This window comes from Vespula vulgaris, chromosome 8, assembly GCF_905475345.1.
Source record: "Vespula vulgaris chromosome 8, iyVesVulg1.1, whole genome shotgun sequence".
NCBI lineage: Eukaryota > Metazoa > Arthropoda > Insecta > Hymenoptera > Vespidae > Vespula > Vespula vulgaris.
Window position 1 is genome coordinate 5,132,277 of NC_066593.1, and position 17,692 is coordinate 5,149,968.

Below are 17,692 nucleotides of genomic sequence, written 5' to 3' on the forward strand. Positions count from 1 at the left end.
AATTTCTAAGTCCACTCGTGGAGATAGATTTTCAATGTCCCTCGAAAGTGTAAAAATTTCTAAGTCCACTCGTGGAGATAGATTTTCAAAGTCCACCAAAGGTGCGAAAATTTCTAAGTCCACTCGTGAAGATAGATTTTCAATGTCCCTCGAAAGTGTAAAAATTTCTAAGTCCACTCGTGGAGATAGATTTTCAAAGTCCACCAAAGGTGCGAAAATTTCTAAGTCCACTCGTGAAGATAGATTTTCAATGTCCCTCGAAAGTGTAAAAATTTCTAAGTCCACTCGTGGAGATAGATTTTCGAAGTCTCTCGAAAGTGTAAAAATTTCTAAGTCCACTCGTGGAGATAGATTTTCAAAGTCCCGCAGAGGTTCGAAAATTTCTAAGTCCACTCGTGGAGATAGATTTTCAATGTCCCTCGAAAGTGTAAAAATTTCTAAGTCCACTCGTGGAGATAGATTTTCAAAGTCCCTCGAAAGTGTAAAAATTTCTAAGTCCACTCGTGGAGATAGATTTTCAAAGTCCCTCGAAAGTGTAAAAATTTCTAAGTCCACTCGTGGAGATAGATTTTCAAAGTCCCGCAGAGGTTCGAAAATTTCCAAGTTCACTCGTCGAAGTTCAACGCACAACTGAACGAATAGCTATAAGGGTCGGTCAAATGACCGACTTTAGTGTCGTCACGGGTGGGAGATTACCCCCACATCGCATTTAAGTCTAAAATAAAATAAACTGTTATATATTTGAATTAATTGTTCGTTAATACTTACACGAATGGCATCCGTGAAAATTTCTAAGTTCACTGGTCGAGTTCCAACGCACAACTGAACCAGCAATTATAAAGGTCGGCCTAAGACCCGACTTTGTTGTCGTCCCTCGAAGCCGTGTATCCCCACTTCGCATTTAAGTCTAAAATCAAATAAGCTGTTATATATTTGAATTAACTATTCGTTAATACTTGCGCGAATGGCATCCGCGAAAATTTCTAAGTCCACTCGTGGAGAAAGATTGTCAAAGTCCCTCGAAAGTGTAAAAATTTCTAAGTCCACTCGTGGAGATAGATTTTCAAAGTCCCTCGAAAGTGTAAAAATTTCTAAGTCCACTCGTGGAGATAGATTTTCAAAGTCCACCAAAGGTGCGAAAATTTCTAAGTCCACTCGTGAAGATAGATTTTCAATGTCCCTCGAAAGTGTAAAAATTTCTAAGTCCACTCGTGGAGATAGATTTTCGAAGTCTCTCGAAAGTGTAAAAATTTTTAAGTCCACTCGTGGAGATAGATTTTCAAAGTCCCGCAGAGGTTCGAAAATTTCCAAGTTCACTGGTCGAAGTTCAACGCACAACTGAACGAATAGCTATAAGGGTCGGTCAAATGACCGACTTTAGTGTCGTCACGGGTGGGAGATTACCCCCACATCGCATTTAAGTCTAAAATAAAATAAACTGTTATATATTTGAATTAACTGTTCGTTAATAATTACACGAATGGCATCCGTGAAAATTTCTAAGTTCACTGGTCGAGTTCCAACGCACAACTGAACCAGCAATTATAAAGGTCGGCCTAAGACCCGACTTTGTTGTCGTCCCTCGAAGCCGTGTATCCCCACTTCGCATTTAAGTCTAAAATCAAATAAGTTGTTATATATTTGAATTAACTATTCGTTAATACTTGCGCGAATGGTATCCGCGAAAATTTCTAAGTTCCCTCGTCCAAGTCCAAAACACAACTGAATTAGTAACTGTAAAAGTCGGTCGACGGCCCGTCTTTGTTGTTCTCTCTCGCAGCCGTGTATCCCCACTTCGTATTTAAGTCTAAAATCAAATAAGCTATTATATATTTGAATTAACTGTTCGTTAATACTTACACGAATGGCATCTGTGAAAATTTCTAAGTCCACTCGTGGAGAAAGATTGTCAAAGTCCCTCGCAAGTGTAAAAATTTCTAAGTCCACTCGTCGAAGTTCAAAGCACAACTGAACGAGTAATTATAAGGGACGGTCAAGGAACCGACTTTGTTGTCGTCACGGGTGGGAGCGTATCCCCACTTCGCATTTAAGTCTAAAATCAAATAAACTGTTATATATTTGAATTAACTGATCGTTAATATTTACACGAATGGCATCCGTGAATATTTCTAAGTCCTCTCGCGGAGATAGATTGTCAACGTCCTCCGAAGGCACACAGTCGAAGTCTACAACAAAAGAAATAGTATAGAGTTTCGAAAATATGAGAGATACAACATTGTACTTGCGTATAATCTTCGTCAATACTCGCTCCAGTTGCATCCTGTGGAAGTTTCTAAGTCCTTTCATGGAAATAGACGGTCAGCATCCTCCAAGAGTGCAAAGTCAAAATTTAAAATCAAAGAAATAGCATAGATTGTTATTTTATTATTATGAATACTACGATGTGTGCTCGTTGAATTTCGTGGGAAGATTGAAACATTCATTGTCAGTCCGTCCCTTATATCACCTCACGATGTAGAGTATCCCCACTACCGCATTTAACTCTGAGACAGAAATCGTATAAAATATTGAATGAATCAGTGATAAAATTATGAACTAACATTGTTTATCACTAGTGGAGGATACATACTGCGAGTACTACGATGTGTACTCGTTTAAATTCATGACAAGATTGAACCATTGACTGTCAGTTCGTCCCTTATATCCCCACTACCACATTTAACTCTGAGACAGAAATCGTATAAAATATTGAATGAATCAGTGATAAAATTATGAACTAACATTGTTTATCACTAGTGGAGGATACGTACTGCGAGTACTACGATGTGTACTCGTTTAAATTCATGACAAGATTGAACCATTGACTGTCAGTTCGTCCCTTATATCGTCTCACGATGTAGAGTATCCCCACTACCGCATTTAACTCTGAGACAGAAATCGTATAAAATATTGAATGAATCAGTGATAAAATTATGTTGTTACACTAACTATTACTTGCGGAGCATGCGTACTGCGTGTAGTGCGATGTGTACTCGTTGAAATTCATGACAAGATTGAACCATTGACTGTCAGTTCGTCCCTTATATCGTCTCACGATGTAATGTATCCCCACTACCGCATTTAACTCTGAGACAGAAATCGTATAAAATATTGAATGAATCAGTGATAAAATTATGAACTAACATTGTTTATCACTAGTGGAGGATACATACTGCGAGTACTACGATGTGTACTCGTTGAAATTCGTGGCAAGATTGAACCATTGACTGTCAGTCCGTCCTTTATATCGTCTCACGAGGTAGAGTATCCCCACTACCGCATTTAACTCTGAGACAGAAATCGTATAAAATATTGAATGAATCAGTGATAAAATTATGTTGTTACACTAACTATTACTTGCGGAGCATGCGTACTGCGTGTAGTGCGATGTGTACTCGTTGAAATTCATGACAAGATTGAACCATTGACTGTCAGTTCGTCCCTTATATCGTCTCACGATGTAATGTATCCCCACTACCACATTTAACTCTGAGACAGAAATCGTATAAAATATTGAATGAATCAGTGATAAAATTATGAACTAACATTGTTTATCACTAGTGGAGGATACGTACTGCGAGTACTACGATGTGTACTCGTTTAAATTCATGACAAGATTGAACCATTGACTGTCAGTTCGTCCCTTATATCGTCTCACGATGTAGAGTATCCCCACTACCGCATTTAACTCTGAGACAGAAATCGTATAAAATATTGAATGAATCAGTGATAAAATTATGAACTAACATTGTTTATCACTAGTGGAGGATACGTACTGCGAGTACTACGATGTGTACTCGTTGAAATTCGTGGCAAGATTGAACCATTGACTGTCAGTTCGTCCCTTATATCGTCTCACGATGTAGAGTATCCCCACTACCGCATTTAACTCTGAGACAGAAATCGTATAAAATATTGAATGAATCAGTGATAAAATTATGAACTAACATTGTTTATCACTAGTGGAGGATACGTACTGCGAGTACTACGATGTGTACTCGTTGAAATTCGTGGCAAGATTGAAACATTCACTTTCAGTCCGTCCCTTATATCGCCTCACGAGTGGTAAAGTACCCCCACTACCGCATTTAACTCTGTGACAGAAATCGTATAAAATATTGAATGAATCAGTGATAAAATTATGAACTAACATTACTTATCACTAGCGGAGGATACGTACTGCGAGTATTACGATATGTGCTCGTTGAAATTCGTGGCAAGATTGAACCATTCACTGTCAATCGGTCCCTTATATCGTCTCATGAATGGTAGAGTATCCCCACTATACCATTTAATTCTAAAAAAAAAATCGTATAGAATATTGAAAGTATAAGCGATATAATAATATACTTACATTAACGCTTCGACTTGCGGAGAACGCATCCTGTATGAACTGTGATGTGTACTCGTCGGCGTACGAAAGGATACTAACGAAATAATAGTCAAAGTAAATAAAAGTCGTATATGTTTGTATTATACAAGGCCAATGATCGCGAAGGGAACATTTCAAAGAGTTAAAATTATAAACTAAATTTATTCTCTTTCTGTCGCGTTATCGTCTTTGTGTTGTTAAATGAATGTATTATTATTGAAATATTAGCTTTTTGTATTGCGTGTACATAAAAAACTGTTTAAATAATTGTAAAATTATGGAAAAGATTAATTTCTAATCTCTCGCGTTCGGAAAGAGAGAGTTGCGATGCTCACTCGTCCGAGTACAAAAGAAAACTTATTGGCTTTTCGTCGACGTTGATAAAAGTCGTATATGTTTATATTACACGAAGTCAATGATTTCGAGGTTAGAACTTTTAGGTACTGAAATTTTTTATTAAAATTAATTTGAGTTTCTCTCGCGTTACGATTTTTGTAATATTAAATGAATGTACTATTGTTTAAATATTAGTTTTTTGTATAGCATGTACATTACAAACTACTTAAATAATTGTAAAATTATCGAAAATATGAATTTCTGAGCTTTCACCTTTGAAAAGATATATCTTCGATGTTCATTCGTCGAAATACAAAAGAAAACTAATTCGAAATTCTTACATAGCTATGTAGTAAATATGTGTAAGTAAATGAAAAAGTATTAGCTTCTGCTTACCTTTGCATTGAAAGTACTAATTTTTCTAAAATATTATGTACGCAGCGTATCAATTTACACAGTTAAGTAGTATTCACAGTTTGACAATTACAATGTTCTTCATTATTATACTCGATTCCATGATTTGTGTGAATGTGTGCAACATCTGTGTGACAGCAAACGAGAATGAATATTTTTGTAGCATATTTTGCGATGAAATACAGATATTTTTGCAAAAAATGTTATTGGTCGATCTGCTAATACTTTTTAGAATTTACATAAATCAGTAATGTTCGAAAATCTAGACTAAATCTTTTTTGTTTTTTCTTCGTTACAGTTTCTTTTGCTTCTAAAGCCATTAAAATCGTTGACTACCAACGAGTACATAATAAATATTCTCCAATAGAAATTATTTATTAATCAATATTTATAAATCAATCCATAGGCAAATATAATTAAATATCATTCTATCCGAACATTTATAAGAGATACTGATCATAAAAAAGAAAAATTCTTTGATTATTCAATTTATGAATTAGTTATTTTTTGACACTCGAAGTAGAAGAAAGAAGAAACCTACGTATGTACATTACGCGGGAATTTACGTATTTGGCGAAAATTTTATATAACTTGATAGAAAGTAGCAAGACGTTTGATAACAATTTTCAATGATTTTTTTCCGATTGAATATTGTATTCGGTGCTATTTTTCAATAAAATATTAAGAAAAATTATTATATTTATTAGTGCATAATATTTTCAAAATGACACAGATGCCGCGCGAACCTAATTAATTTCACGGTGTAGATGACGTCGTTGCTTCAGTCCGTACCAACTAAATTCGTCTCCCCGTCACTTTCGTTAATTACAGATAATTAATAGATTTTTTTTAACGTACACTTGATTACTGTACACCAATCGATGTTCGAGAGGCCGTATTCGCAAATTGGGATATCATGACGTTTAAAAGATATTCGCGAAAATAAACTCGGCCTTTCGTTAATCCCCCGGCGAATTATTGCATCATATTTCTTTTTCAATTGTCTAACTTGATTTTCACAATATCGATACTTCTCTCACTTTTTAACAATGCTCTGATCAATAATTTTTCGTTTATAATTACAATTGATCGATATTTTGTTTTATATTCGATTTTCAAATATATTCATACAAACACACACGTATGGATTTTTTACACATTATATGTACACATACACTCTTCTATCTTCTTCTTTTTTCACACATATACACTTTTAATTTTAGTCTGTATTAATATGAGATCTCATATTTTTCAGATTTTCAAGAATTTCACGAGATAGAACATAGAATCAGTGATAGTCCATCGTTCTTCATCTTCCAGAACTGAGAGATGTTCGTCGTTTGAAGGATCAACAGCTACTGTCGGTAAGTGAGCTTCTTTCTTTGTTTTCTGAGCAATTGTGAAAAATGAAAAAACATAATCTGTGAATCTATACAATGCAACCGAAATCTGACTTCTCATAGAATTTATACATGTATAATATACGTATATATGTGCATATATAGTGGTACGGTTATTACGAATGTGTTGGTGCGTTGCGTCGAGTTCGACGTTCGTTTGCTTGTGTACTGCTGTGTGTCAAATATCTGAGGATTTTATTTCTTTTTTTTTGTCATTTGCTTTCGCTTCGAATATAGGTATTCCCTAAGAAATAATATAGGTTAGTAAACTATTCCAATTCTTGGAATTTATATAGGTTAGTGTTGTTAAAAAATAATCCGTATTTTCATGGTTAATTCTTGTCGCCTATATACATTTCAATGTATTATTTCTCTATATACTTATTTATATATGTATCATTTCTTTTTCGTTCCTTTCTTTTCGATAGTCGAACTTTCTCGATTATATACAATTATTATCGATACATGATACGTTACTTCAATCGTAAATAACGTAATTATTCGATATGTGTAAATAAAAATTCGAAGAGATATTATTTTTTTCATATACCTGCAAGATACATATCACTCATATATATTTGACATATATACGCGTAAATACATAAATCATCGAATTATTTTGATTTAGCAATTGCTCATTATTTCGCGCGTAATGTATAAAACATAGGGATAATATAGGTACTTGTGATACAAGTGCGTATCTATTTAATGTTCCTATATCGATAGAAAATATAATTATTTCATTAGAAAATTATTGTCTATGTTTAAAATTCGAATTAATTACATTTGTCATCCATATCATTTTATCTACGTAATTATATTACCTTTTTTATTATTTTTAATTGAAAAAAATAATATTTGATTTGACTCGTGCTGTACCTGTGATTACGTCATCGAATCACGGGATCACTTTCCTTCCTTACTGGTGGTGTCATTGCCATCTTGGACGTAGTGACATGTGTACACAGTGTTTCGTCGCTCCGCATAATTACAGGTAATTAATAAGTTTTTTCTAACGTACACCCTCTTCCTATATATCAATCGATAGCCAAACGTGCGATTTTCATGAGGCCGCGTTCATAAGTCTGGACATCAACTCGTTTAGAAAATATTCGCAAAAATAAAATCAGCTTCCCGTAAATTCTCCGAGGAGCTTTTGTGTCGCACTTTTTCTTCAATTTTCCCGTTTTATTTTCACAATATTGATACTTGTCTCGCATTTTAATGATGCTCTGATCAATAATTTTGCATTAATAGTTGCGATCGATTGATATTTTATATTACATTCGATTTTCATATATGATCATACACACACACACACACACACAACACAGCTATCAATCACATATATATACATATAGATATACAATTATATATATTTTACTTACATATAGTGTACAATCATATATGTATATATATATATGTATGTCGGAATATACGATAATATATAAGTACACACGTACACACACACACACATCTATGGATATCCCTACATATTACGTACTACTTTTAATCTTGTCCTATAGTAATATCATCTTACATTTTTTAGATTTCTAAGAATTCCAAGAGCTACAAACAGAGCGTCGATATACCAGTTTATACATCTCTTCGTTACTAAGGTAAGTTTATCTCATTTTAATACGTATAGCGAAGCATAATAGAAAGAGATAGGACATAAGCGTAAAAGTCACATTAGCTGTGTATTTCCAAGTAATGTTCCAACCAATATCAAAACAAAAACAAAACAGTCGAGCGTTCGAATTTTCTCAAGGCCAGAGAAGAGATCCTTTATTCCTATATAACATTTCGACGAGTACAGACCTGTTATAACAATGTTATAAGCACTGATTGATTTCGTTTTAATTACGCATTTTATTATAAAACTTTTTTATTCTAACTTTATCACGATTACTTGAATATTATAGAAATTTTATTATTTCATAGGATGGTATAGGAATTCGTATACTTTTTAGGTTAATCCGTCATCGAAACTTTCGATAATTTTATAATTATTTAAACAGTGTTATTTAAACGTATGCGGAATACAAAAAACTAATATTTAAACAATAGTACATTTGTTTAACATTACCAAAATCGTAACGCAAAAGAAACAAAATAATTTTAGTTTATAACTTTAATATTTGGAAATTTTCGTCTCGCAATCATTGGCCTTGTGTAATATAAACATATACGACTTTTATTTACTTTAACTATTATTTTGTTAGTTTCCTTCTGTACGTCGACGAGTGAACATCACAGCTCTCTTTTTCCGAATGCGACAACTAAGAAATTAATACTTTCGATAATTTTACAATTATTTAAACAATTTGTAATGTACGTGGAATACAAAAAACTAATATTTAAACAATGTTTAATATTACAAAAATCGTAATGCCAGAGAAACTAAATAATTTTAGTTAATAACTTTAATACTTTGAAATGTTCGTCTCACAATCATTGTTCTTGTGTAATACAAACATACACTTTTATTTACTTCGACTATTATTTTGTTAGTTTCCTTCTGTACGTCGACGAGTGAGTATCGCAGCTCTCTTTTTCCGAATGCGACAACTAAGAAATTAATACTTTGGATAATTTTACAATTATTTAAACATTTTGTAATGTACGCGGAATACAAAAAACAAATATTTAAACAATGTTCAATATTACAAAGATCGTAACGCGAGAGAAACAAAATAATTTTAATATAAAATATTAATACTTAAAAATTGTAATCTACAGATCCTGAATTACGTGTGATGTCAACAAAGCCAAACTTTTGATTGACTATGCCAATTACTGGATTATTCTTGCTTTGTACATCGACGAGTGAACACAGAAATTCTCACAGGATGTTTTTCCTCCGAGTATCAACGAGGACTTAAAGTAAATATATTTCTGAATCACATATTTCTTGAATAATTTATACAGTTTCTTATTATTTATTTCTATATATGATATAAATTATTTTTAATATTTTTATATTTAATATATTTAATATTTAACATATTAATATATTTAATATTTTTATAAATATATTTTTATATATGATATAAATTATTGTGTTTCTATTTTTCTGTTTCAGAACTTTATTGTAATCGCGCGCGTAGCAATGAGGTAATCGAGTGTTTGTGTCGCTAAAATAAAAATATCGCGAAGTAGAAGCAGTGTTTGTTCGTACGCGTTTCGCGATTTAAACAATAAGTGTTTTTGCATGGACTGCGTGCAATGCAGTCCTTAGAGTCAGTGTTTGTTCGTAAAGTTATTTACTTTTTTCACAGTCGCACAAACTGTACTTATAAAAGTTAGTAGAGTTTCGCGAAATAAATTCAGTGATCGTTCGTTTTAATAAATAACTACCGCGAATTAGAATCAGTGCATCATTGAAGAGGATCTCGACCAACTTCGATGTCGACCTACCTCATTTTCAACCAACTACAAATCGTCCACCCTCAATTTCGACCTAAATCGCGGTCCAGTGTTTTGGAGCCATCGCAGAACTTCTTAAGTAGTAAGTTAATTTTTAAATCCCTCCGATCACTCAATCATGTCGAGGACGAAAGGTCCGAATCGACACGAGTTATTGGTTGTAATTTTTTAAGTAAATTATTGACGAGCATGACCGCGAGTAATTTCTCTTTCGGATTTACTCGCGAGTGGTACATTTTTAATCGTTTATTTGTTTTCATTGTTTATATTTATTGTGCATGCTTATTTTTATTAGCTCAGGATAGGGTCTTCTTGTCTCATCGGTTCGATTAATTAATAGTGCAATTAAAAAGCACTTTTTTGTTCTTATTTGCTCGTGATGTGATCTACGTCACATGTATTACTTCGTAACTTAGTCTGTATAATCGCAATTTATTTCGATGTATCGATATACATGTAGTAAAAACTGAACAAGAAGACAAACGCGACGGATAGATTTTGGAAAACAAGTGATGGATCATGGTTATGTTTTTTCATTAGAATAGTCACTTGTTAAAAGGAATCGTCCGAGGTATTTTGATTATTGTTATATAAAAAATTAATTAAATATCCAATCTATTTTGTTCATAAAAGAAAAGTCTCAATAGAGTCATTGTTTTTGAAAGAAAACAAGTCGAATAGAGTCATTGCTAATAAAAAATAGAGACTTGTAGAGTCATAGTCCGTAGGCCCTAGAATAAGGTAATCATTTTTTAGATCAGGATTTTCAGCTTCTAACAAACTAATTCCCGTTTCTCCTCCCCATGCTTTCTGCGTTCTCATTTATGCATGTACCCAGGTGTTACTTGTATGTGTGAGAAACAGTTAGTATGGGTTTAGTTTTAAATTCCCCCATATTGGCGACTGTCATAGCGTTAGTGATTGAGCACGATGTACCTTGCATCTGTATGTTCGTGTTAGATGGTGCATTTTACATCGTTTCGCGATAATTTTTAAATAAATACGAATAAAATAATTATACAAATAGATTATTATTTAAAATACTATATTAATATATTATTATTCATATCGTTTTATATTGTAGAGTTACCATATATTTTATGGAAATATTCGTATATCACTAGTATGCATATATGCACTAGTATATACTAGTATTGTTTGCTTTAGTCATTTACGCAATAATCATTAGCCTTGACAGTCGATTACAGCAATTGGTACGTATTCCCTATTAGTTAAAAATTATACGCGTTTGAGCTAGGGTGTCGGAGATGTCCCGGGACATACTCTCTAGTGTAGGCTTTTGCACCCTGGTGGTATGTGAGAGAATCGTGGAGTGTGTGTGTTGGAATGAATGAATTTTGCTATTTTTTAAATATAGGTTATAGGCAGGCAGGTAGTATATCTTTCTCTGTGTGATTGTATGTTTAATTTTAAGTAGGTAGGACTGGATACAACGCGTTGTAATTTCCGGAATGGAATGGTCTGTATCCGGATATCGAGCAAAGTTTCAGCAAATTTTAGAATTATTCAGCATGTCTGTATCTTTTTTTTTTTCCTTCTTATATTTTGCTGATACTCTGTATTGTAAGATATATCTATCAGTATCAAACAGTTTGAAAGTCTTTGCATTTGTTTAAAAATTTCTTTCTTTCGAATTAGCAAAGATTTTTGAACGTGTTGGATACTTAGTATTAAATATGTTAACACTTTGCACTCTCTTTCGTGGTTTCTTTCTTATGAAGAATACATAATTTTTTATAAATAGATACAATAAAGTAAAAATAGTAAAGATACAAAGTAAACATGGTTCTATAAAAAGATAAGACCATAAAATGTATCATAGATTTTGTACTTTTTTTCGATACTTCTTTAATTTTTCAAATGCAAAGTGTTGATAATAGGTTCATCGATTAGATTAAATATCTGCTTGAGCATTCGAGTAAATGTGTCTGTGTAAATGCGTACGATTGCTGGATTCTTTCGATCCATCGATCGTTCACAGGCTAGGATAGTTCATGAAATATATGTTTTATTTTTTATTTTTTTTTATAACGCATTTATTGTTAGGGAATGCTCTACAGTAGTTGCTAATGAAGAAAGAAGAGGCTATATGCCGAAGAGGCCCCCACGAATTGTGGCTCAAGAGGGCAACTATCGACGACGAGTCATTTTTTCAAAGGATTGTAATATATTCCTCTGATAATGGCTCGTGGTCTTATCATATTTTTCTATTTTTGTACCACATTGTCATTTTGCTCGTCAGTAGTAATTGTTATAAATGGAGATGAATTGATTATTCCATCTCCTTGGCAAGTAAGTTTCGTGCCTGAATCGTCCAATAGATGCACAAGTTTTTAATTAGAGTCCAAAATATTTAGATTGTAAATTAACTAACTATCGTTGACATTACAGTAATTATTTTTATACGATATTTAATTTGATTGATAATATAATTCATATATATCTTATTTTTATTCGTAGTAATAATATTTGAATTTTTTTTTTAATTATTTAATCATTATAAGTTGTAACGTAGAGTCACGCGTTTAAATTTTATCTTATTGCAAGATGATATAGAGATTGATAAAAATAGATAGAGAATTAAATTGAAAAGTGCATCTATATATTGACATGTCGAGTGGACATGTTATATTTTATGCTTTTATATATTGATTGTATGATTAATGTATTTTCTTTTTGTTGCAGGTGATCATCGCTGGATCTGTTAACGTCAGTCTTTTTCGATATTCGCGTATTAGAGCGCCTGAAATGGCTGCTGTTTAAAATATATATATTTATGTATATATGCATTTCTAAAGGCAAACACAAAATATTAAATTTAATTATATATAATGTTTTTTTTTTTAATATAATTTTAATATTAATTATAATTTCAGATATTTGTAGGATGTATCAAAAATTTTAAAGATGTTTATTAAGAAAATATTTAATCAGGTTTCAGGTTTACAATCGTTGCATGGGTTATATATGTGGTTTGTTTTTTATATTAATAATATTGATAGGCACACAGAATGAAATTGTATACTTTTGCAGTTTTATTCTGTATGTTTTTTTGATTTATTTTATACGTACTGTGTTTAATTTTTCAGGTACTTGATAATGACGAAATTGATATTATAAAAAGTAATATAGAATTAGAGTAAAACTATACTAAGTAATAAGATTATATATAACTAATTCAGAATAATTTTATATTATATACTATTCTACAAATTGGTAAAGTATATTAGTAAGTTTTTAAAAATTTCATAATTTTATTGCATGTTTATTCATAAGAATATAATTATGATGCATGTTGGAGTTCTAATGCTTCATTTTTTACGCTTTAATATATTAATATTAGGGATCTAGTTCTAAAGTTAAATTATCTTTAAGGCTAATATAAGGAAAAAATGGTAAATATTTGAAACTTAGTAATTAAGATAATTTAAAAAGCTTGGATATATATTGAGTTAATTCGTGAATGCTATTTTAAAAATAATATTTATTTATTTCTTCATTAAGCATCTATCTATGAATTGACACAATATATTTTTCATATTTTCAATCAAATTTATTTAACTTTTAAATGTCCAACTTTAGATTTATCAATAATATAAGATATTAATTATAAATGTAACAGAGTAGTGATTATAAAATACATGTATTTTGTATATTTCCGGGATGTACAACTTATATATAAAAATTATGTCAATTAATTTTGTCGGAATGGTTGTATAGAACTTTTTAAAGATATTTTTAAAATAATCAATAAAAAATCCAGGCTTTTTCTCACGGGTAGGTTAGGGCAAAATCTCGGTTAATGAACCTTCGATCGACTATGATCAAGTCGATAGAAGATTTATTAAACGCGATTAATTAATATGTTAGTTTAGCCCGTGGATCTCCAGATGCAGCAACCTCCACGCGGTGAGATCTGGGTCGGTATTACTTGCGATCAATCGAAATTTAATTATAAATTATGTAACGCAAGTACTACCGGGCGAATGGCTGCATATTTCAGTGTGTTTCCGTAATGTTTTCTTTCTAATTGTACTTAAATATTATACTGCTTGCATTACACATTACTAATTATATTTCAGCAGATACACACATAGATCAGATGAAATAATTTCTTAAAAAATATTAAATTCATAGAAATCAATATAAAATTCGATAAAAAGGGTGACGGGTTGAAAAAAAATCGAAGAAAGAACAAACATAACATTTTTTTTAAACGTATAGTAATTTATTAGTCTACTCAAGCTTATTCAAATTTCAGGAAATAGTAAAATAATTATAAAAAATAGCAGGTAAACCTACTTATCTAGTCAACAAATGTTACATCAAGCGCTTACCCTTAAACTTTATCCTTACACTATATCTTTAAACTGTTCGGTAATTTTCTTCAAGAAGGAAAAAGGTTCGAGTTCATAGTAATTTTATTTTATTTTTTCATATAATTTCTCGTCGATCAAAATCGGATTGCGAAGAACAATTTATTTTATTTTATTTTGTTTTATTTTTTTTTTTTTTTTATTTCTATACAATATTTCTACAAAATTATTATTTCCGAGAAGTTCTCCGTCAAATTGTAGAAAGAAATGATATGTACATTTTATTATTTAAATTTTTCGAAATTCTACGTGATAAATTATAGAATTAATCGATCCAACGTCATATTATTTGCCGACAATCGAAATGAAATGATCGACGCAATCTCCAATTAGAATACGAGTATATTGAGTAAACGAACTAAGTCCGTCGAACTTCGCCATTTTGCTTAAAAATAAATTAACTAGTCAGCATAATTATCGTGTTTAAAATAAATATTAACAATATAATTTTAATTCGTATTTTAATCGCTTTATTAAAAACGGTTTCGATCGTTATATCGAAAAAAACTAGTCGAATCAATCGTACAGTTCGCTATAGGCCAATGCCAACAGTGTTACCAACACATTATAATACATTGCTTTTTCTTTTTTTTAACATTATATTATTCATTATTGCCTCCTTTTGAAAAGTTTATTATAATTTAAAAATAAAGCAAGAACTTGTTGGTTATATATCATATATATCTTTATTAGTTAATGATAGAAATTAATTAGTAATAAACCTAAACCAGCATAATCTTAATTTAACTTTCAAATAAAACGCAATATTTTAATTATGGAAAACATGGCGTCTACTCGGCCTACGTTTACTAAACATGTTGATCGGTAACGATACAGTGGATTTTACTCAACAAATTTCAACAAAACAAATATTTATATTATTGAAATTATTAAACATCTATTTCTAAATTTGTTGAAATATTGTACTTCTTTCGAGTGCTATTCAGTGTTGACAAGTAGTTATGGCAAATCATTATGAAGTTCCAAACTGGTATGTATTAAATTTTATAATGTTAGTAATAATTTATCCAAACATGTATTGTATTCAAAGTTAATATATCTAAAAAGCATTACTGACTTATCCTTTTTACATGGATATAATAGATTTCTAATATTTATTCATAACTAGGTTATGTTTTCAGGGCTGGTAAGCCTCCAGTTGGTTTACATTTGGATGTATTGAAAAATGATAAATTAATACAGGTAAGATAATATATTACAAGTCCTTGAAAAACACATTGATAAATATTTTTTAAAGTTACATGAATGTAATTTTTATTATAGAAATTAATGGTGGACGAAAAAAGATGTTACTTGTTTGGTCGTAATCAACAATTAAATGATTTTTGTATCGATCATGCTTCCTGTTCTCGAGTTCATGCTGCACTTGTGTATCACAAACATCTTCACAGAGCATTTTTAGTAGACTTGGGCAGTAGTAAGTTATTAATTAGAAAATTATTTAAAAATGTATTTATAGATTTTATAATCATGCACTACCATTAGTTCTTATTATTTATCCATCTATAGCACATGGAACATTTATTGGTAATATGCGTTTAGAAGCACATAAACCAACACAACTTCCTATTGATAGTACATTTCATTTTGGAGCATCTACGCGATATTATATTATCAGGGAACGACCACAAACTGGTACAAGACCTATTATTGAAGAATTAGAAAAACTTTCAGAAGATGCTGATGCTGGTGGTTTATTAGGTTTACCTGAAACAGAAACAGAACTTGATGTATGTATCTTATATCTAGTAAATATGTTAAATAAATTATAATAATATAAAATATAAAATAATCAATAATGCATTAATTTTTAGAATTTAACAGAATTCAATACAGCACATAATCGACGCATATCCATGCTTGGTATCACAGATGATGAAATGCATAAAAGTACTAGAAAACGGAAAAAAAAAGGTATAACATTTAATGATGATGAAGAAGTTATTAATCCTGAAGACGTAGATCCATCTGTTGGTAGATTTCGTAATCTTGTACAAACAACTGTAGTTCCAAGCAAGGTTTGTGTATTCGTAATTACAGTCTAGTTAGTAAACTTATAATTAACTTATATGGTACAATGTACTAATGTTTTTATATTTTACAATATAGCGAATGCGTATGGAAGGTGGATTAATATCATTATCTGAAGATCATCACCCTTTAAAACATTTACAACCTACGTCAACCACACCACAACTTTATCATGATCTTCCACCAGAACAATTTACACCTTCTTCATTATCAATAAATCCTTTTTCTACAGCTTTAACATCATTAACTTCTAGACTTGGTATTGCTTTACCAAATCCTGCACCGGAAGTAGAAATGACTCCAAATCTTGTACAACCTGAGGTACCACAAGTACCAGAAATTTCAGGTCCCACAGAACCACGTGCAATGGAGCCTAAAAAGAAAAAGTATGCCAAGGAAGCTTGGCCTGGGAAAAAACCTATACCATCACTCTTGGTATAATCGTATTAAAAATTTTATACTTTTCTTAATTGTGGGCATAACAAATATAGTCTACTGTTTTGTTGCTGTATTCGTGATAGGCTTAATATTTGAAGACTGTTATAAATTCATTACATAACTTTTAGTTGCCCCTCATTTTTTCATAATCCCTTCATAACAGTCACTTGTATTTAAATCAATCTTATGTAATATTAATTCTCATTATTTACAATTTATGTGCGATATAAATGTTTATAAGTAACGTATATATTGATAAATAGTTTATAATTTTAATAATAATTTGATATCTGATAGAAAAATTTCAATAATTAGCTTTCCAGTTCTATAATACAAAAGAATAGACAAATAAAAATTATATTTACTTATGTAGGTTATAATAAACCTATAATGTTAATTTGTTAACATTTTAATTATATACAATTATACAGATTATTAAAAAGAAAATAATTATAAAATGATTGAATTTCAAATGTGATAATATATTTAGTGTAAAATATTAACTTTAGATTATTTAACTTATTACCTATCTTATGTGGTATTAAATAATTATTAAGGTAAAAAGGAAGTTTAAAAGTATAACCACAAAGAATTAGTGTTGATGATAATCATATAAAACCAGTATTATATAGTGTTGTAAAAAATACTCATCTACTACTAGAATAATACCACTAATTCTGTAATTATTTTAGATTTTAAAAAAATATTTATAAATAATATATTTAAGTATAAAAATGTTTTTATTTCGATTGATAATGTTTTCCTAATTCTTCAAATTTTAGTGATATATATATATAAAAATACTAATATTTATATTAATAGTTTAATTATCAAGCTTTAACATGTCTTCACCT

The 17,692-nt window shown here is 30.7% G+C and overlaps 1 protein-coding gene across 2 annotated transcripts; it reads left to right on the plus strand.

Annotated features, from left to right (window-relative positions):
- Positions 1–14,660: 14,660 nt before the first annotated feature.
- LOC127065833 (nuclear inhibitor of protein phosphatase 1) lies at positions 14,661–17,577 on the plus strand. Of its 2 annotated transcripts, none has more exons than XM_050998713.1 (6): positions 14,661–15,339; positions 15,478–15,551; positions 15,633–15,786; positions 15,879–16,099; positions 16,184–16,387; positions 16,479–17,577. In XM_050998713.1, the coding sequence occupies exons 1-6, from the start codon at positions 15,324–15,326 to the stop codon at positions 16,839–16,841; spliced, it is 1,032 nt and encodes a 343-aa protein (XP_050854670.1). In that variant the 5' UTR covers positions 14,661–15,323; the 3' UTR covers positions 16,842–17,577. The 2 variants fall into 2 exon arrangements, with proteins under 2 accessions (XP_050854670.1, XP_050854669.1); XM_050998712.1 differs by having other exon boundaries at positions 14,668–15,339; positions 15,491–15,551.
- The last annotated feature ends 115 nt before the right edge of the window (positions 17,578–17,692 follow it).